The following is a 21,451-nucleotide window of genomic DNA, read 5'->3' as shown; positions in this document are numbered from 1 at the left end:
CCTGAGTCTCGACCGCCACAAATAAGGATTCCTATGCGCAAATTTCATTGTTAAGCTAGGTTATTACTTCTATCCTATGGACATGGGTTTTAACGCACAAGAAATGCGTGTATTTCAACTCCTTGCCCTGAGGAATTCTCGTGCCGGCGTGATGAAGGGGCCCATGGTGGAAGAAAAGCCGAAGCTAGCGAAGCGGCTAGCGGCGTTATAAGTCTTCGGTACCATCCGTAATCATGGTAAATGCGAACTCACGACCAAATAAGATCATCGAGTGCTTTTTGAAAACATCGAAGCGCACAGGGAGCGCAGTTGCTGTGTTTTGCGGAAACGTGGCTCACGTTTAGCATTCCGGACGCTAACGTGTAGCCACCCGGAGCCACCTGGAGAAATCCGGCTTCAACGTCGCTAAACAGAGACATGAAAGCCGGGGGGAATCGGAGAGGAGGCGGACTTGCACGAGGTGGTGTATCCCAGGATTTTCACAAAGAAAAGATTTCCATCTGCCGCAGGAATGTCGAACTTTTGGACTGGCGTGACGTCATCCACTCCGCTACAAGCACCCTCGGGCATCATGTTAATCTGTTAATAAACAACGGGGTAGACTGCTGGAAGTGTGAATTTCCCTACGGGGATGAATAAAGTATATATCTATCTATCTATCTATCTATCTACATTGATGTCGGTCTTGATTGTAAATGTTAGAAAAAAATAAACTATATGTAATTTTCGGGACTTTTCGAAATGTAAATGTGCTTTCAATGAAAGAAAAAGTGTGCTTTGGCTCGGCAAAGGTCGAGAAAATAACCCGGTGACCACTTTTGCCTCCCGAATAAAATGCAGTCCAGTTACAATACAATATGTCAACACTGTCATGAAGTAGCTGAAAACGTTTACATACAAGACAGTCATGGACTGTATACTGGATATCAAATAAATGCTTAATCGGAAAGCTAGGATGGGGGGTATCAATAATATAGATCTTACCTTGATCATAGAGGAAAAATGTTCTGAAGGGAGTTGACTTTTCTTCACTTTAAAAGATATCCAATGTCTAAAATGTAAATTCATTCTTTAGACAGGAATCTCCTGAATTTTGGGTAACACCAACATATTGCAGAAGAAATGGAAGTCGACAGTGTTCCATTGTGCAAATAAAATGTACCTACAAACTTAAAGTCCAGCTTTTGTCTGAAGACTAAAAACAAAGCAGAAAAGATTATTGGTCCGTTTGTCCGATTAAGGGTAGTTAATGGGACAAAGTCAAAAACATTAAACTCAATCCATACGTAACTGTTAAATGGAGTGATTCCCAACCTGTATGCCTTTCCTACAAGGCTCAATTGAGGAGGCTAAACCGAAAAAAAACCAAAAACAGATTGTGATATGGAACTTCTTAAAAGTATTTACAGGGGATGCCTTAAATGCAAATGAAGCGACGATATCATTTGGATCTACAGTGCAAGCTTATAAACAACTGGTTTTAAACTGACTCTCCAAGTTGATGCTGTCCTCAAAACAAACATTAAAGGGATGTATAAAAAAACAGCAAAATCACATTGCTTGAATAAGTCAATTCAGAGTAGAGGTAATATCGGGCCCCCCCAAAAAAAACTGTTACGCGAGCATTTTCTTTCTTTAAAAAAAAAACAAACTATAGCCCAACCCGACCCCGACCAATTAACTGTATTTGAGGGACAGAGCCCAAAGAAAACCAAAATTCTCATTTTATTAGAGTGGGCAGGCCAGGCTTCTATCTCGCTGCCTTTTTTTCTTTTTGAATCATCCACACTCACACAAATACTGGAATACACAATGGCACCAAATCAACAATTTTTTTATGAGTAGTACTTTTTTTGGGGGCGGGGCGGATTAAAAGGTTTGACTATGGCCTGTTGGCCGTAATTTACCTACTTCTTCCCTAGAACAACTAACACATTTTGTACTACAGTGGCAACTAAGCAATGGATAGTTTAGCAAAAACTGTGCAGCAAACATGTAACAGTAGCTGTTGTGAATGCTATGTGAGAAGCGCTAACTTAACTTACTCCAACTTTAAATGAACATACACACAAAACACTTTTACAACACAAAATTTGTTATTATGATTTGCCTGTAGTAGATTGCATGTGCAGACTGGACGAGCTGATGCCGGTGGTAAGCATTCAGGAGCCGTGGGCGATCTCTAGTGGTAGCCACTGGGACTTTTTGTGAACTGGATTTTTCTTCGTATAGCGAGCAAATTTTTTGTTGCAAATGAAACTCTTCCAGCGAAATTCTCTGGTTTAGATGTCATCGTACAAAGAGGTACCACTGTATGAAGAATAAGCCCTGCGATTACTGAAATCATAAACACACTATGAACTAATCTAAAGTGATATTTCTTCATTCTATTTAAGCCATCTACGCTTGTACTAAATTTAGGAAGGGCCATGAGAATTTTTGTATATTATTTTGTCTTAATTCATGTAAATGATTTCCCTTGGAAATGACATCAAAGGTTGGGAAACACTCACCTTAAAACATCAAAACATTTGTCCAGCATTATGACGGAAATGAACAAAAGAGCTGCTCTGAAGTAAGCGAAGGCGGCACAGGACGCCTGGCAAGTGTTCGAAAGAGGACGAGCGAGCCCATGGCGACTTTACCAGCCTCCTTCTGATGTGGTCACCATTGTGACGTGGAGTTGCGTGGCCTCGGTTTCCTTCGCTTGCTTCTCCAGCCCGGGCAGGGATTCCACCCGGCCCGCCGCCTCGCCTCCTGCCGGGGCCGCCTCCGCATCGTCTTCCTCCACGTCCTCGTCTTCTTCTTCTTCCTCCTCGTCTTCTTCCTCTTCCTCGTCCTGCTCGTGCCGCTGTTGTTGCTTCTTGCGACAACAGGGCTTGAATAGGTGCGGGTCGATGAGGACCTCGCCAAAGCGACCCTTGTAGATGATTCCGCAGCACACCTTTTGTCTGAACAAAACAAAAGAAAAAAATAATAATTATACATTTCGTTATATAATCATCATTATTGATAAGTTTGTTACTATCAGACGTGTGCAAAGGGTTAGAGATGCCAGTTCCTTACTTGGTCTCACTGATCTGCGTCGTTTTAACTATTACACTTGTCAACCTGTACGTTTTTGCCGTACAAAGTATGTTTATTATGCATTTTAAAACGTGTACGACGTACGAGAAAATCTGTACGGAAAAACGCAAATTTGTCAATTGTGGGTACCATCCGGTATACACCGACTATCACGAAACGGCAAATCAATCAAGTCAAACGAGTTCGCCGCATGGAGCCCTGGAGCTTGACAGGTATGCATCATTGTCACCATTGGCCAATTACTGTATGTTGCGGCTCTTTTATTTTCACATCCGTTAGAGCTGATCAGTTTTTTTTTTTAACCTTGAAGATTTAATAAAAAGAGGGAGCTCGAAGGAATGCTTAACAAAGTGTTAGAATTTTCTTATCTGAGAACACTTCTCAAGGTCCTCCTTGCAAGTTCATAATACACTGATGTCTTCTCACCTTATTTTGAGTGTCTACTAAGTTTAAACTTAGCTGCGGCCCGCGGGTCAATTTTTATTGGCCCGCAGCAAATTCCGAAAATATAGTTGAATATGGCCCGCACATGGCGCTTAAGCTCACACTTCTCAGTTATAACACTAGATGGAGCCAGTAATGGAAAAGGTGCTTCTCCACCCATATGCATTTGGGATCCCCTGAACTGGAAAACATTGGAATTGTGTTTTCTTTGCTTATTTAATGAACCTTCGTGTCATTCATTTGAACTGTCATTGAAATTCAAAGTGTATTACTGTGTAACTTATTCTAACACAAAATAAATTGATTGTTAATTCTAAACCCTATCAGTGCAGATAAACGTAAATTTTGCTACTAAAAATAGGTTAACAACGAAATTAGAGTAGATGACCGGCTATCAAACTTAAAAATAAATAAAACATCGATCCATCCATCCATTATCTGCACCGCTTATCTTCAGTAAGGCCGCGGGGGTGCTGGATCCCATCCCAGCTGTCTTCGGGCAGTGGGCAGGGGACACCCCGAACTGGTTGCCAGCCAGTCCCAGGGCACACAGGGACAGACAACTCACTTGCTCATTCACACCTAGGGAAAATTTGGACCAGCCAATTGACCTAACATGCATGTTTTTTGGGAATGTGGGAGGAAGCCGAATTGCCCGTAGGAAACCCATGTAACCCACGGGGAGAACATGCAAACTCCACACAGGAAGGTTCGATCTCATGACCTCAGAACTGTGCCGCACACGCGCTAACCACTGCCCCGCCATGCTGCCCGAAATGAAACATATTTAACAAAAGAAATATTACCACTCCTCAAACCTAGAACAAGTCCAGTATATTTTATTTCCTCTGTCTAACAGCATAGGAGCTACACTCAGGTATTGCTGAGGTTTGTATTCGTGATTGTATCGCTATATACAAAAAAATGTAATCAGCATTTTTTTTCTCCTCCTGGTCCTTTCAAAAAATGTTTAAGCTCTCCAACTTGTTAACATGTGTTCTATGGTGACAGGCTTGCTAGGGTGCTGGTGTTCCTCTGATGACATCACAGCTCATGATAAAGACAACACACGCCTTTTCGAAATGCATTATTTCGGAAATAATTGTAATACTAATGAAATAGAGGTAAGATCGGGTCTAAAAACCTGACCAGAGGGGCCCTAGGAATTCACTAGGGAGCCACGGGCCCGCCAGTAAGTTTGGGAACCATTGCTCTAAATTAAATATTTTGATTTTATGCAAAAAGCATGCATTATATCCTCACATTTTGCATGTTTAAAAATACCTTCGTTACAAGCAAAATGATGACAGACAGAAAAACTTCTTATAGTTTTGAATATATATACATTTTTATACAGGGCAGCACGGCGGCGCAGTGGTTAACGCGTGTGCGGCACAGTTCTGAGGTCGTGAGATCAAACCCCTGTGTGGAGTTTGCATGTTCTCCCCGTGGGTTGCGTGGGTTTCCTCCGCACTTCGGCTACCGGACTTACTGTGCGGAGTTTGTATGTTCTCTCCGTGCTTGCGTGGGTTTCCTCCGGGCACTCCAGTTTTCTCCCACATTCCAAAAACATGCTTGTCAGGTTAATTGGCCGGTCCAAATTGTCCCTAGGTGTGAATGAACAATGTGTTGTCTGTCCCTGTGAGCCCTGCGATTGGCTGGCAACCAGTTCAGGGTGTCCCCTGCCCACTGCCCGAAGATAGCTGGGATGGGCTCCAGCACCCCAGCGACCCTACTAAGGATAAGCCGTGCAGATAATGGATGGATATCTTTATACCAAGGTAAAAAAAATTGAATGAAAAAACACAATATTTAATAATTGAATAAAAAAGGAAATGTTTTTTGCAGTGTGCTCAAGCAGTTGAAAGTACTTCACCTTTTCCAGTAGGTGAGATCAAGGAAGGAGAAGACGGGTGAGCGACTGGAGCCTTGAGTTAGCTCCGTGTCTGAGCCATCATCCGACAAGTTGCTGTAGCTGGGTGACTGAGCAGGAGAAACACTGGAGGTGGTACTGTGGGCGTCGGAATCTAAAACGGAAGGGACACAACGGCGAGGTAGCATTCAAGATCCCAAAATTGAAAAAAGTTCAATTAACATATAGATAAAATGTATCATTTTTTGACTATTGAGATTGGATTTGCACCGTCCATTTTAGTTTGCACGAACGTGAAAGTCTTTAGCCAAAAGGCAGTACTTACTATTTCTTTTGAGCTCCTTCCGCAGCCTGTTGATCTGACTTGGACGGGCTCTTTGGGTGATGGACTTGATCTTCTTGGGCCTGGAGGTCAACTTCAGACTGGGACCACCTCGAGCATCAACCACCTGTTAAGACACGAAATTATGAAAGAGGTTTTTGAACGCAAAGAGAAAAGTGGTTGTACCGTAAATTCCGAACTATAAGCCGCTACTTTTTTCCCCAAACGTTCAACCCTGCGGCTTATTCAGTGATGCGGCCAATTTATGTCATTTTTCTAACAGCCGCCAGCGGCGCTCGAGTACAAAGGGTAAGATTTAGACCGGTGGAATATATGCGCCGAGGAAGACTGCAACTTCTTAGCTTGTGCACAAATTAATTTAGCGTAGAAGTATCCTCACAGTGCAAATTGCAAAAAGAAAGGCACATGATGCAGCTTTCAAGCTAAATGCAATCGAGCAGTCCGATAAAGAAGGAAACAGAGCTACTGCACGTAAACTTTACTTTGGGAGCGTGTTGATAGCGTGTTTTTGAATATGGGAGCGTGGGATGACGTATATATGACAAAGTCTCTTTCCCATACTGGGGAAGACAACTTTGATGACTTCAGTTATAAGGAGGAAGATGAGGACGGTTTACCGTGATCACTACAAGTACGGTATGTTTTTTTAACAGAGCCGTTTAATGTGTTGCGAGCGTGTTGCTAGTAGCGTTTTGCTCCCCTTCACAGGCACGGTTTGGGATGAAAGTTATAATATTATTATTAAAGCTTTGAAAACTCTCTCGGTGTACCGTCTTTCTTTGTAAATATGTGTAACCATGTTTAATATGTATTTGCAACTGTATATTTTGTAATGTATTTATTTTAGAGACTTATTCTGATTTGTCTTGTACGGGCGAATAAAAAAATGGGGCGAAAACCACGGAGGCTGACGGGAAGAGGAGTAAACGTGAGACGTGTTTGTGGACGCAGCGGACAATAGTGGATATATATTTTTCCCACCCTTACCTTTGGAAATATACATTTTTTTCCCTTGGATTATTTTCAACGGGACCCGGACTCTGCAGGTCTGCATCAAACGTTAAGTACCGGTATCATTTTCCGTTCATTTTGCCGGCTGTGGGTTTTGGACTGTGTACTTTATATTCAGTTACAATCGCGGGACTTAAAGTCGTCAGGTTTGGGTTAAATTTGTGATTGTGTCACATGTTTTAATGTGGGCGCATGCGGCTTATATACAGGTGCGCCTTGTGTAAGTACAAAAGCGGTTATCCTCTTAAAATGTGGTGGGTGCGGCTTATAATCAGGTGCGCTTTATAGTCTGGAATTTACGGTATTTGCTTTAAATATGTATTTGATAAATTATTTTGTTTGAGGTGAGGTATGTGGATTGGAGATTCTGTTGAATAATGTGAAGTTGCAGGGGGTTGATGGTTTTAGGTAATTGGGTTTCTATGTAGCAGAAGGTGGCGGTTTGAAGGAGGCTGTGAAGTGGGTGGGCGATGGCGAAAAGCAATGGGTGTGCTGAATGGATTGTTCAAAACAAACATCTGCAAAGGATTGTATAAAGGTGTGATGGTACCAACAGTGATGTATGGCTCAGAGGCGTGAGATTTGAGAGTGAATAAGCTTAATAGGTAGGGGCGGGCCGAGGTGGGATCGAACCATATGATGCAGTGGGGGTAAACCAGAATATGCTGTCAGGCCTTTCTGCTGATTAAGGGTTGCATGGCACAGCAACTTACCCCTTGTTGTGCTATGGGCTCAATGTTCAGTGTCAGTTTGTAAAGAGTGAATGGGAATGTAAGTGTGTTCTTGACTCTAACCACCTCCCAATAGGGGGATATAGCTTTGGTATATAGATATAAAGATTTTGTTTGATAAGGCGGTTTGAAATTGCGCCGTAAAAAATAAAAATGAAATTAACTCTTTTACTAAAATATGAATGCAACAGATAAATGTAGTAAAACATGCATTCTGTTCCACTCTCAGATAACTCATTTTATGGTGATGTCAGTAAGTTCAAAATATTTTACTTGTTGACGTCATCTTCTGGCTGTTATAATCATTGCAGCCTCTGTCAAGCTCCTTTTTTTGCGCTACCAAGTATGTGAAATTCTTAGATGCGCTTGAATGAACTCCATCTTTTCCATCTTTTTGGGGAGTTTGGGTTGGCATCCGGACTGTATTTGATGCAGTCTTTTTCCAACTTTCACCATTTTCATTCTTCATTAACAGAAAACTTCAAGCACAGTATGAAATCACTCAATACCTCAGTTTTTGCTTTATTATTGTATCGTTCTCAGCGAAGGGATGCTGCTGGAAATGTGAATTTCCCTGCGGGGATGAATAAAGTATCTATCTATCTATCTATTCTCCCATCTACTTCACCTCTGTGGCTGGAACACCGGGGGTAAAAGTAAGTTAAAAGCAGATAAGTGTGGTGGGAAAAAAATGAAAGCTCTTTGAACTCAGTTGAGCATTGTTAAAGCATACTTAATGGAGAAAATATTTAATTTGAAACTTATAAGGACTCCTCGAACTACAGACCGCATCTTTAAGTATTTTTTTAAAAAGAAAAAAAGATAAAACAAAAATTGAACAAACTGGTTAAAATTTAGTTGAATCCAAAATGACAGCAAAAACAAAAATGGATACCCTGAATGAACTCCTGAGCTACGGTAACCACAAATAATAAGAACATCCATCGATTTAGGCAACATGATAATTTAAGCTATACGAAAAACATGAACCTGGTGCCGGGAATACATTTTTAAACATTTTAGTAGGATCATGTGACATGACTGTACCACTGAAGTTTGTGGTTCATTAGCCAAAAGGACGCAAATCAGAGAGTCGAAATGTTAAATCTTTTAACTGAAAAACACTGCTTTGACTCATAAAATGTTGAGAAATACTGCTCCACACCAGGGCTCCGGAGCCTATGGCTTGCGATCCATATCAGGCTCATTTCATGGGTACATATGGCTCAGAGATAAAATGGATCTTGTGCAATACATCGATATATTGTTACATTCAGAGGCCACTGTCACACATGTGAAGACAAGACAATACTGATACACTAAGGGCTTGGTCCAGTATACCGTATTTTCCGCACTATAAGGCGCACCGGGTTATAGGGCGCACCCCAAAAAAACGTGGACAAAACAGTCAGATAGTTCAGTCCAATTTATTACCCCGTTAACATTCCCAAAGCTTGCAAAGACTCAAATACGTGTCGAGAACACGTGCGGATGCGGTGTCCGTACGATGTCACTCAAATGCATCGTTCCATCATTCGGAAGGTTCAAGTCTTGGGATTCAAGAAATGCCAACCATTCCTGAGTTTCTATTTTCTTTTTCGCTCGCAACTTTACTGTGCATATGACAATAAACACTTGGAATTGAGTTTAGGCTTTGTGTTGCCGTTTAAGCCAATGCCAGCCTGTAAATGATAAAAAGGATCCGCCCCTTGACCTCCGAATAACTTTAGCCAATAGTGATCAATTCAAATGATGATTGACACATTGGTTAGCCAATGAAACGCCGGTAAATAAATCCCAGCATACACCGTTGTTTTGGCCAATTGCAGGCTTTGTGTTGCCGTTTAAGCCAATGCCAGCCTGTAAATGATAAAAAGGATCCGCCCCTTGACCTCCGAATAACTTTAGCCAATAGTGATTGATTCAAAAGATGATTGACACATTGGTTAGCCAATGAAACGCCGGTAAATAAATCCCAGCATACACCGCGTACTACTTGGCGTTCGGGGGAAAATCGAGTCGGCGGCTGCAAGTTAGTTGGAAAACTTTGCAATTATAAAATTGATCCATAAATAAGGCGCACTGTATTATAAGGCGCATGGTCAGCTTTTGAAAAAAATAAAGGCTTTTAGGTGCGCCTTATAGTGCGGAAAATACGGTACATAAGACACAATTTTAACTACAGTTTACACTCAAAGTGACACACCAAAATACCTCGTTTTGGCTGTAAATCACTCAATAATCCTCTATATTGTGGCTCATTATACAATATATGTTCATTGTGTTATGAATAAAAGTCACATAACAACCTTTATCCTAAAACAAACATTTTACCCAAATGCTCTAGAAAAGCACCTAGAGCAAATTGATTCGGGGAGCGGTAGGAATTGGCAGAGCTATACACTGTCCTTGCCCAGCACTGTCTGCACTACAGGTAAATAAGTTTGTTTCCTTGTTTGCTGTATTTTGTGATTTTTTTTTTAAATAACTTTGCTTGCATCTTGTTTTTAAACCATTATTCAGGACAAAAATGTCAGTCAAAATGAGCCTCAACATTCTTGAGTAACTGCGGGAGGTAGAAGGATTTTAAGTGGTATATTTGTTATGATATGGGACACAGGCTCTGGCATTATTAATAATTCATAGATTTGATCAAGTCCTCAAACAGTGAAAATAAATGTTCTTAAGAATTTGCTTTTGTCTGGAGAGTGGGTTTGGCGGTTTTGTTGAATTGTGAAAAAAAGAAGTATTTATACATTGTATCTTTGCCTTGGCTTTTTTGGGTCAAAAAAGTTATCGACCCCTGCTCCACACCAACCTTTCCACTGATGGAACTGCTGCGATTAATATTTTTAGTTGGTTGTACAGGTTACAAAATTTGGTCTCACTCTTGTTTGTGGCAATACAGGAGAGCCAGTAGAGGAAAAGGTGAACGCATTCAAAACATACTTAAGAAAGAACTAAACCAATATCCTATGAGCTCCACGATCTTATCTAGTTGTGCACAATGCAAATGTAACCACATACGAAGGGATATTGTTTAATACATCTAGCCTTGGACAAGATGCCATTATTTTCTCAATGTACTAGTGAAGTTCTGGTAAAAAAGGACAATATATGATAGTGTATTTCATTCAGTCTATGAAATGCTTCTAAAACATGCAATTAATTTGTTGAATTTAAATTCGACAGGTGTTTTTGGACGCATTTTACTCACATGATTCCAATTCTTCTTTGTTCCAACTGGTAACTTTTTCCACCGCTTCACCAGAAGCACACAAGCGTTGCAGATCTCTCCAGAACGTGTTTCACTTAATCTGCAAAGCATCTCATTAGGAGTGAGAAAAAGTGAGATTTTTCATGCAGTTCCTGGCCTACACTCACCCGAAACAGCTTCTGAAGTCTTTCTCGTAACGCTTGCTGTCTGTAAAGCGAGAGCTGGACGACTTTGCTCGGCAGATGCAGCAGCCGTCCGAACTCCGGTACATTTTCGGTTTATGGAAGCCAAACATCTGTAAGAAATAAGTGAAAAGATGGTAGCGTGGCAATGGCGTCAGCAAAATACAAAAAAAAAACATATTTTATATCATATCCATCACCGAAAACATACATGTCATCTTAAAAGGCATGCTGCGCGGATCTTCCACGAAGGGAAATTAACATGCTATAGAACACATTACGAGTGGATCATTTTTGAAAGAAGAAAAAAAGAAAAAAAAAATCAGAGAGAGAGAGAGAGAGAGAGAAAAGCCCAGCTTAGTGATCGACATTTATTCGGTCATAACGCGCATCCCTAATTTTTGATGAAAAGTCTGTATAAAATGTACAATATATTTATTTAATGTCCGATTCATCACCATCAAAGATTTGTTTCCCTAGTCATGCCTTTTTGTGTGTATCCATTTCTTTCAGGATGGCTTTTCGTATTTTCCATTCTCTAAATAATTGCCCGTGGTACTGTAAAAAAAGTGTGATAATGAGATACAATACAATGCCTTTTCTCATTTCATCCATATCACTGTTAGTCTCGTGCAAGGGGTTGGTTGTGTTCAGTTAGTTCAGACCGTCAGAATGACTTCCCACGATGACTTTCTCGTCACGCAGTTCAGAATATCGTGTGCTTTGTAAATGCTTTACAAGTCGGCTGTACTATGGACCGGTTTAATGTCTCGACAATTTTCCCTTGGCCCGGCCCGATAAGAACATCCGCAATTTGGCACTGTGACTAAAATTTGTGTGAAGATAAGCTAAAATCTAATGCCTTTTCACTTGTCGACTGCATCCCTACAGGTCTAGAGAATGGGATCTGGCGCACTTGCCCTCGACAGGTCTTCGACAGGTGAGGACCGTGACGATGGGGTGGCAATTTTAATAAACAACCCTCGAATCATCATAAAGGGGAGCACTGTGAAGAAAGGAGGACGCGCAATCTTATTGTGGAAGTTGAACTGCTCCCTGCTGGAGGATGAAGCCTGGCCGCGCAATACAGGGAGCGGTACAAGGACTGGCAGACCCTTCAAGACTCGTATGATTCACGAGCACAATGGTGGGAGATAACAAAGAAACGAACACAGATTTTCTTTTCAAATATGCTGAAAAAAATAAAAAACTTAAAGAGATGAAATACATGTTGGGACTACAAAGAAGACTCCAACGCTATTTTACCCTAACACAAAAGGGGATCGAATTTAATGATAAAATCAGAGAGATCAAACAAGAACTAAAAGCTTTGGCGGAAATAAAGAGCAAAGGCAGAAAGTCACACTTTCACTTTACCTCCAGAAACCTTGTTAGAATATGATATTGTGAAATTGTGAATGTGTTTAATTGCTGTTAAAAGTGTTGATAAAAATTGTTCAAACCTCATATTGTCAGAATATGATAAAATGAAATTGTGAATGTGTTTAATTGCTGTTAAAAGTGTCAATAAAATTGTTCAAACCAAAACCTTTTCTTTCCAATTGTTCAAACCTCAGATTGTTAGAAAATTACGATATAATGAAATTGTGAATATGTTTAAATGCTGTTAAAAGTGTCGAGAAAAAGGGTTCAAACCTCACATTGTTTATTTGCTGTTAAAAGTGTTAATAAAAATTATTCAAACTAAAACTCCACACAGTAAGATATGCAATTGTGATCAGTGTTTTATTCTGATGGACCAATTAATGCCCAAATACAGCACTTTTCTGTTTTTCGGGAAACCCTACCCTCACAGTAGTTTTAATTCCATGCAGATTATTGCAGGTGTGCTTTTTGAATGAAAACATCACAAGAGACTATTTTGGGGGCTGCGCCTTATAATCCGTTGTGCCTTATAGTGCGGAAAATACAGTACACTATATTTCTCTCGTGTAATTCTCCCAAATAGTGATGCTCAATCACAAATGATCCATAAATTTACTTTTTTTTTTGTCTTCCTCGCTTTGACCCACATGAGATGATGTTGTTGGATATGCGTGTGTGTGTGAAATAAGTAGGTCAACAGTCAGACAGCGTGTCAGACAGATCATGTCACCATGCTGCGCGGGCGGCATGCATGCTTTGCTTTTGGCCAGTCCAAAATATTAGCCGGCACGCACGCCCAAGCTGCAGGGAAAGCTTGACATGGAATAAAAAGTCCACAAATGATAAGGCTCGTAACAAGCACGCCCACTGTGGAGGGATGCCGCTATGTTGCTAGGCAAATCTAAAGTCTCCCCAGCACATGGTGAGCACAACTGCGGCAGAACCGCGCCCCCTTAGACTCAGAGTGTGCTTTTTTTTTTGCCATCAATCCTAGGAAGTCTTCTGACTGTAGGAAGCCACAAAGATGCCTTAACGCAAAGATAGCACACTCAGAACTTTATATCTGACACAGTTAAGTCAAGTCACTTTTACCGTAAATTCCGGACTATAGAGCGCACCTGATTATAAGTCGCACCCACCACATTTCAAGAGGAAAAACGATTTTGTACATACACAAGCCGCACCTGTAAATAAGCCGCATGCGCCCACATTTAGAAATGTAACGCGAACACAAAATTAACCCAAACCCGACTTCAAGTCCCGCGATTGAAACTAAATGTCCTTCATTAAAGTCCACAGTTCAAAAATCACAGCCGGCAAAATGAACGGAAAATGATACCGGTACTTAAGGTTTGATGCAGACTTGCAGAGTCCGGGTCCCGTTGAAAGTAATCCAAGGAAAAAAGTGTATATTTCCAAAGGTAAGGGTGGGAAAAATATATCAGATGAACACATTTACTCACGCAACTTCTTTTTCTTTAACCAACTTTTTACCCCCTTCTTATATCCTTATCTGTCCCTCACCTTTAGCGGTCCCCACTTAAACTCGGCACCCCGTGTTTGTTCCGCCCCTCATTTTTCGTTCACACGTGCAAAACATATCAGAATAAGTGTCTAAAATAAATACAAATGAATATATTACAAAAATATACAGTTGCAAATACATATTATACATCTGTTACACATTTACAAAGAAAGACGGTACACCGAGAGAGTTTTCAAAGCTTTAATAATAATAATATAGCTTTGACAGGGCAGTTAATGGTAGCAACACTCAGGCGCCGCTAGAAAAATTACATAAATTGGCCGCATCATTGAATAATCCGCAGGGTTGAAAGTAGCGGCTTATAGTCCGGAATTTACGGTATTCATATAGCCCTTAATCACAAAAATGTCTCAAAGGACTGCACAGGATTACAATGACCTGATCTTAAACCAGCATGTGGGCAAGGAACAACTCAAAACCTCGGCGCAAGGAAAAAGAGAAACCTTGAGAAAGGACCTCACAAGTGGTAATCCCCCTTCCAGGATGACCAGGGTGAATCACAATTAGCATTACTATACACAAGCATAGTAAACACTAGATAACATGTTGAACATATAAGTTAAGAGTTCTCATAAATATGCAATTTGTTTCGATGAGAAGCACACAAGTGGGTGTGTGTTCGTGTGCATCCATGAAGTTCAATTGAATTATTTTGAAGGTCAAAATGTTTGTGAGGAGTTTGCAGCTGCAACTTTCACTGTATTTTGTACTTATAAGATAAACACCATCAATGGTATTACAAACATTAACTGTGATGATCACATTATATACAATATAGTGGCTTATTTCATAATAAATTGGTCATGTTGCTGTCCACGGTGCTGATGTGAATGTGTCATGCACTGTATGTTAACACCAAAAGAATCACTCCGCCTCAAAAAAGAATGAATAAAATAAGTCAGCAAAAAGATAAAGCTATTTTCCCGTTTTTTATTATTTATGCGTGTATAGGACTGTCTTAGAAAATGTTGTTGTTGTGATAAAGTTCTTTATTTTCATTAAAGAAAAATGTTTAAAAAAAAAAAAACAATCTTCATACATTCTGGATTCATTACAAATCAACTGAAATAATGAAAGTATATTTTTGTTTTAATATTGTTAAAGCAAAAATCTCATCTTGAAATATTTGATTATGAAAGAATATACTAAGCCATAATCAGCATTAAGAGACCTGCAAGATTTCATTTGATTTGTAATGAGTCCAGAATATGCGACATTCTAATTGTTTTAATTGCATGAATGAAAATAACTATCACAATATTCAAATTTTCAGAGACAATCTTGTATACTAGGGTGGTCCTTATTTTTCGACTTTTAAAATTTCATGCTCTGACCCCTTGAATATGTTCCAATATATACAAAACGTAATTAGGCAAAGTTTCATCAAAATCAAAGGATATTTAGAGGTCGCTCAAGGCCTCTGAAATTTTGGTATGAAAAATAAGGATTTTTCGCACATTATATCAGACCTAGTGTACAAAGTTACTTGTAACTTTTCTTGTGTTACAATTATAAGCAATGGACTGAAATTGGATGTTCTAAAACGCCGTACACATAGGGTTAAGATTTCCGTTTTTTCTCGAAAATTGCCAAAATTTTACCATTTTGGGAAATTTCAAAGTCGTTGAGCTACCTCTAAATATTATCCAAATTGTTCAAAATTGCACACAGTGTGTTTTTATCGATATAAGAACATATGCGGGGGGTCAGAGCCCAATATTTCAAAAAAAAAATTTCGACCCCCATTAAGGACCACCCTATTGTATACCAATTTAACCGATCTGTCCGATTGTGTGCACCACTGCGCATGTGCGATTCCTCTATCTAGGATTCTTTTTTTCTTCCGTGGTGCCGCAAAGAAAGTGAACTCGATGTAAGGAGACAAATGAATTCAGGGTTGGGTAGGGTTACTTTAACTGGATTACTTTTAATGACTTTTGGATTACTCCAATACCAAATATGCTCATAAAAGACAAAAGAAACTAAATAGGAATAAAATTACTAAATTTTGTGCAGGCTTGGGGAGTACCGGAATACATGGAACAGCAAAAATGATGTTGGCAAGCTGTTTGGATTTATTTTCATTTTCTTTCTGTCGCATTTCATGATAGTTTTGACGGACATCAAAGCGATCAAAGCCAGGAGGGAAAGCTTACCACGTGTTGTGAGTCATCATTTTATTGATATTTAGTTTCTTTTGTCTTTTATTAGCATATTTGGTATTGGAGTCATCCAAAAGTAATTGAAAGTAATCCAGTTAAAGTAACTCTACCCCAACCCTGCAAATGATACATGCAAAATGTGCCTTAGACGCGAAATAAACCTCATGTTTGTTGGTTTATTTCTCCAGAACATTTCCATTTTACTTTTTATTCATTACGGCAGAAATACCACAGTTGTGGGCATACATTTATAGTGTTAGTGCATACTTCGGGCAGGAAAAGCAGAAGCCCAACTTGTGAACGCACCAGATACCTCAATGGAGAAATTTTGGGTTAGGAGCAAACAAGTACAATACTTTGCTGATTTTTATTAGTGGCAAACTTTAAAAAAGTGCAGCCATGATTAATATTTGACAACGTAAACTATGACCAAAATACTAACATAAAATTGACAATGTATTGACTTATAGTCGTCAAAGTCCAATTCAACATCAGATTTGTTCCATTGTTGTACTTTTTTTGCGTTTATTTATAGTGCTCAGGATGACTTTCGTTTTTCTCCATTCTCTAACATACGTTTATGCTACCGTGAATAAAAAGTGTGATGATGAGATGAAATAGAATGACTTTTCATATGTCATCTTTAACACTTGTGGTCTACTGGTTAGAATTTGGCGCTCTCATTGTTGAATTTAATGTTTTGTGTAGTCAGCAATATATATCGACTCAATCATTACACAAATACGGTAATATACCAGGGCGGCACGGCGGAGCAGTAGTTAGCTCGTGTGCAGCACAGTTCTGAGGTCATGAGATCGAACCTCCTGTTTGGAGTTTGCATGTTCTCCCTGTGCTTGCGTGGGTTTTCTCCCACATTCCAAAAACATTCATGTCAGGTTAATTGGCCGGTCCACATTGTCCCTAGGTGTGAATGAGCGAGCGAATTGTCTGTCCCTGTGAGCCCTGCGACTGGCTGGCAACCAGTTCAGGGTGTCCCCTGCCCCCTGCCCGATGATTGCTGGGATGGGCTCCAGCACCCCCGCGACCCTACTGAGGATAAGTGGTGCAGATAATGGATGGATGGTAATATACCACCGTAAAACCTTGTGTATACCTTATAATTGTTTTAGGTAAAAATAAGTGCATTATACATAAATAAATACAGTAATTCTACACTTCATAGTGCCGATGAAGCCATTATGGGCTGCCTCTTAGTAGCAATTTTACAATAAAGAACCTGAAATTAAAGTACACAATGGTAAATTGCTTTGTAAAATGTGATACGAATGGAAACTTGGATTTAAAAAAAAAAAATTGATTAACAGTAAGTTGGGCAATAATCAATAACTACAAGATTTGGATATCAGACAAAATTACTTTGTGGTATTAAACATCCTTGTTTTAGCCTCTAACTCACAGGTGTCAAACAGGCAGCCCGCGGAACAGATCAGGCCCGCTAAGGGATTGAATCCGGCCCGCGAGACAACACTCAGAGAAGCGCAAGAGAAAAACAAGCTGCAGGTCGAAATATGTCAAATTGATGTTGCCAACGCCAGGTGCCTCGAACAAAGACACTGTACTTTTATTTCTTTTTCTCTCTCCCACCCTTTTTCTCCCACTCTCTGTGTCTCTCTTTTTCTCTTCCCTTGTTGCTCTTTGTTTCTTTCTCTCTGTGTCTTTTTAACTTCTTTTGCTCTAATTTCCTTTTTTCCTTCTCTCTTCCTACCCTTCGTGCTTTCTATTTCTGTTTGGATTTATTTCTTCCTCTCCCTTTCTTTTCCCCCTCGCTCATGACTTTTTATCTCTTTTGTTTCTCACGCTCTCGCTCTCTCTTTTTTCTTTCTCTGTCCTGCCCTCTCTCCTTTTCCCTCCCTCTTTCTCTTATTTCTTTATCTCTCTTTTTCTTTGTCTTTAATCTACTACGGTATGATGACTATGTTTGCACCAATGCATATGTTGACTATTTTTTTTTGCACTATGATGACGTTTGCACCGAATGCAAAATTGCACAACCCTTACGATACCAACCGTATTACGATACCAACTGTATGTGACATTCTACATGCCGACATTTCTTGTGTAAATATCATGTAAATTATAACTATAGCCTTATCCTCCTTGTTTTATGGTAACCTTATCTTCTCTGTTCCTTTATCTTCTTGGCTTTTTACCTCACCGTGAATGTGTGAAACTAGAGTGTCATGCCCAATCTCATTGTCACAATATGTTAACCCATTTTGTAACAATGACAATAAAGGTATATTGTATTCTATTCTATTCTACTAGTCCGGGCCCCGACAGAATGTTTTTTTCTATCGTGTGGCCCCCGAGTTAAAATGAGTTTGACACCCCTGCTCTAACTCTACTAGTAAGTATTGATACTCTGACACAGTACTCTGCCCCGGAGTGGTGCATCTTCGCTGTGTACGCGATCTCAGCAGCAGGCTCTTTTACTGTGACGTAAGCCAACATGGCAACTAACGCACACACACTCAAAAGACAGCAGGAAGAGACGTGATCCGAACACACGAATATATCCTACAAACGCCTTCCCGAAGTCCCAATAAACATCATTAATATTACACTGACGTCTTAGATTTCGATTCCCGTGTCTTGTTTCCTTGAAAGGAAAAAGTTAAATTCGTCATTTGGTTTCCCACAGCTCTCTTTGGCTAGGCAGCATGGCACCACACGACCTGCTTCATGCGCACCCATCTTTAAAAAAAGCGCCACTGGGTTGGGGTGCCGAACGACGTTATTTATCTCCGTTTAACAAGCCAAAAGCTCAAAATATCGTTAATTAGTCACATTTTCGACGAAAAAGCAACATTATGATTTGATGGGAAGTATTTTGCGGCACATACTTCTAGGATTACCGACTTAAAAGACGCGGAATACACCGAAACGCGGCTTATAGAGCGTTAAACAACAACAAAATGAGGAGAAAACTGTATTTAATGGAGTTTCTCGTTGAGACGAGTCGCTCGCGTGCGCTTGTTAGCTTGTATGTTGACAGGCTTCACCGCGTGTTCCCGCACACGGGTGGGCGTGTGAGCTTCTCCAACTTCACTCGGGACTCACGCGCCACTAAAACCCACGAAGTGATAAATTACGCGAACACAAACGCATGTTATTCCACTCACTCGCACAAAAAAACAACTTAATTCGGCATTTTGGGAGTCATTCCTTCTCCACTGCGCAACAACCCCCCCCGGTTGCCAGCTGCATCGACCCACGAACAACAGCCATTACACGCGTGAGAAACACAGGTCGACATATTTACCCCCCCTTCTAAAAAATAACGTTCTCAAACACTTTAAAACCGAATTTCAACCGCAAAGTCCACGAATTACGTTTTAAACTTATATTTAAACGAAGAGGAAAGCACACAACTCGGGAGAAATACAATGATAACGGCTTCTAGTGTCCAGAGACACGCCTGATACCAAAACACTTAAAAAGATGAAAATCTCGCCATATGTGACTTACCTTGCAAAGTTGTGAAAAGTTAACGTTGTAAAAGTAATATTCCGTACAAGGTTTGTGTTTTCAAAGCGTCTCTCTTGTTGATGTATGCGCCTGAAGAGTTGTGGAAGCGACTGCGCATGCGTGGCCCTCACACGCCTCCATTTTGCGGGCCGCTGTGCGTTTCTTCAATCGTCCTCATTAGCATAAATGACGCGGTGACGTCACGTACGTCTGCATTCTGCTGCCCTTATAAGGAAAGGGAACATTGCGCGGGAACAAGGGGCTCGGCTCTGGTTGCTAGGGCACATTGGAGAATATCAAAAAGGGGGCGGGGCGAATTGCTTGACTACAGAGCCGCCAGATGGTACAAGGCGGACTGTTAAAAAAATTAAAAATGAATTTTAATGACAAATTCCAATTGCTTTCGAATATTTTCATAGCTCTCTTTTTACTTCAGGAGTGTAGTCTCAAATCATTCGATTAAAATAGGCCTAAAACAACGTAGCCTACGTTTAGCATTGTTTAAAGCACGAATCAGGCCCGCCGAGGATTTTAATCCGGCCCGGTAGACAACACTGAGCAAAGCACAAGAGAAAAATGAGCTGTAGTTTAAATAGCAAAGCATCTGTAGAAGTATTTTTATCTTTCTCTCTATTCGCCTCATTTTTTTCATTCTTTTTCTTTCTCTTTCTTGCTCTTTTTTTGTCTCTTTCCTTCTCACACTCTTCCTTTCACTCTTTTTCTTCTCCCTCTCGTTCTCTCATTTTTTCTCTCTATTGTTTTCTTTCTCTGTCTTGCTGTCTTGGTTATTCTCTTTCTCTCTCTCAAGTTTCTTTCTCTTTTTTTCTCTTTCCTTCTCACTCTCTGTCCCTCTCTATTTCTCATTTTTTATATTTCTCTGTTTTGCTCTTCCCTTCTTTTTTTCTCACTTTGTCTCACTCTCTTTCTAATGCTCACTCTTGTTCTCTCTTTTTCTTACTCCATCTTTTTCTCCTTTCTTATTCTTTTGATCTTTCTTTCTTCTCACTTTCTCTTTTTAATTTTCTTTTTCGGTCTCTTTTTACTCTCTATGTGTTTCTCCTTTTTTCTCACTTTCTCTCTATCGTGTTCCCTCTCTGTATTTCTCTCACTTTTTCTCCATGTTTCTGTCTCTCCCAAAAACCTGATGAAAGGTTTTGCAAAATAATAAAAATAAAAGTGATAGTTTAGTCACTTTGAGTCTCTGTCGTTTGTAATTTTCCCTGTAGAATGCATTTTACGGTTGCACCACATAATACAGAGAGCGACGTGTAGTGGTCAAATATTAGTGTCCCTTTCACATTAAAATGATCTATTGATTGAATATAAAGGACAAATATCTAAAAATAGCATTATTTCATCCCTACAACTGGCTGGCAACCAGTTCAGGGTGTCCCCTGCCCACTGCCTGAAGATAGCTGGGATGGGCTCCAGCACCCCCGCGACCCTACTGAGTATAAACGTTGCAGATAATGGATGGAACATTAATTCATGAAATTGTATTAATTAGTATATTGGAGCCGAATACTTCAAAAACGTTTCTTTCAGAACTGCAGCACATTTAAGGCTTCACTCGGCTGTGCCTCATAAAAGCCCACATCCAACTCAAAAGTCATTTTTTTGCAGTAGATGATCGAACACCTTTGATGAAAAAAATATGTACCGTGCTTTGGGACTATAAGCAGTGCTCTCGTTTGCCCGCGTCCCTGCGTCCTAGACGCATTATTTTTGCTGGGGACGCATCGTGTCAAATCAACGTGCGTCCCCGGGACGCAACTTTTTGGACACCAAATTGTCATTATCATTTTTTAACAAATATTTACCACACTCCAAAGTTTTCGTCAGATCCGCCATTGTTGTTTTGGTCTCGCGGTTCGAGTTTTCGTCTGCACGCCGATTTTGAGTTCGAGTTGTGTAGTGAAAGTCCGTCTCTTTTTAGAGAACCGGCTTTTTCGGCTCAACTCATTAAAGAGCCGGCTCTCA

At 40.2% G+C, this 21,451-nt stretch overlaps 1 protein-coding gene across 1 annotated transcript; it reads right to left on the bottom strand.

The window, feature by feature from the left end:
- Positions 1-751: 751 nt before the first annotated feature.
- On the bottom strand, positions 752-19,617 carry sinhcaf (SIN3-HDAC complex associated factor). Its single transcript, XM_088339617.1, has 6 exons — positions 19,472-19,617; positions 10,874-11,001; positions 10,707-10,806; positions 5,730-5,853; positions 5,408-5,558; positions 752-2,951 (listed from the first exon to the last, which is right to left on the bottom strand). The coding sequence occupies exons 2-6, from the start codon at positions 10,999-11,001 to the stop codon at positions 2,642-2,644; spliced, it is 813 nt and encodes a 270-aa protein (XP_088195743.1). The 5' UTR covers positions 19,472-19,617; the 3' UTR covers positions 752-2,641.
- Positions 19,618-21,451: the final 1,834 nt, after the last annotated feature.

This window comes from Urocampus carinirostris, chromosome 7 (genome assembly GCF_059441175.1).
Source record: "Urocampus carinirostris isolate Australia breed hairy pipefish chromosome 7, RoL_Ucar_1.0, whole genome shotgun sequence".
NCBI lineage: Eukaryota > Metazoa > Chordata > Actinopteri > Syngnathiformes > Syngnathidae > Urocampus > Urocampus carinirostris.
The sequence above is the reverse complement of the archived record's forward strand: the minus strand, read 5'-3'. Positions and strand labels throughout refer to the sequence as shown.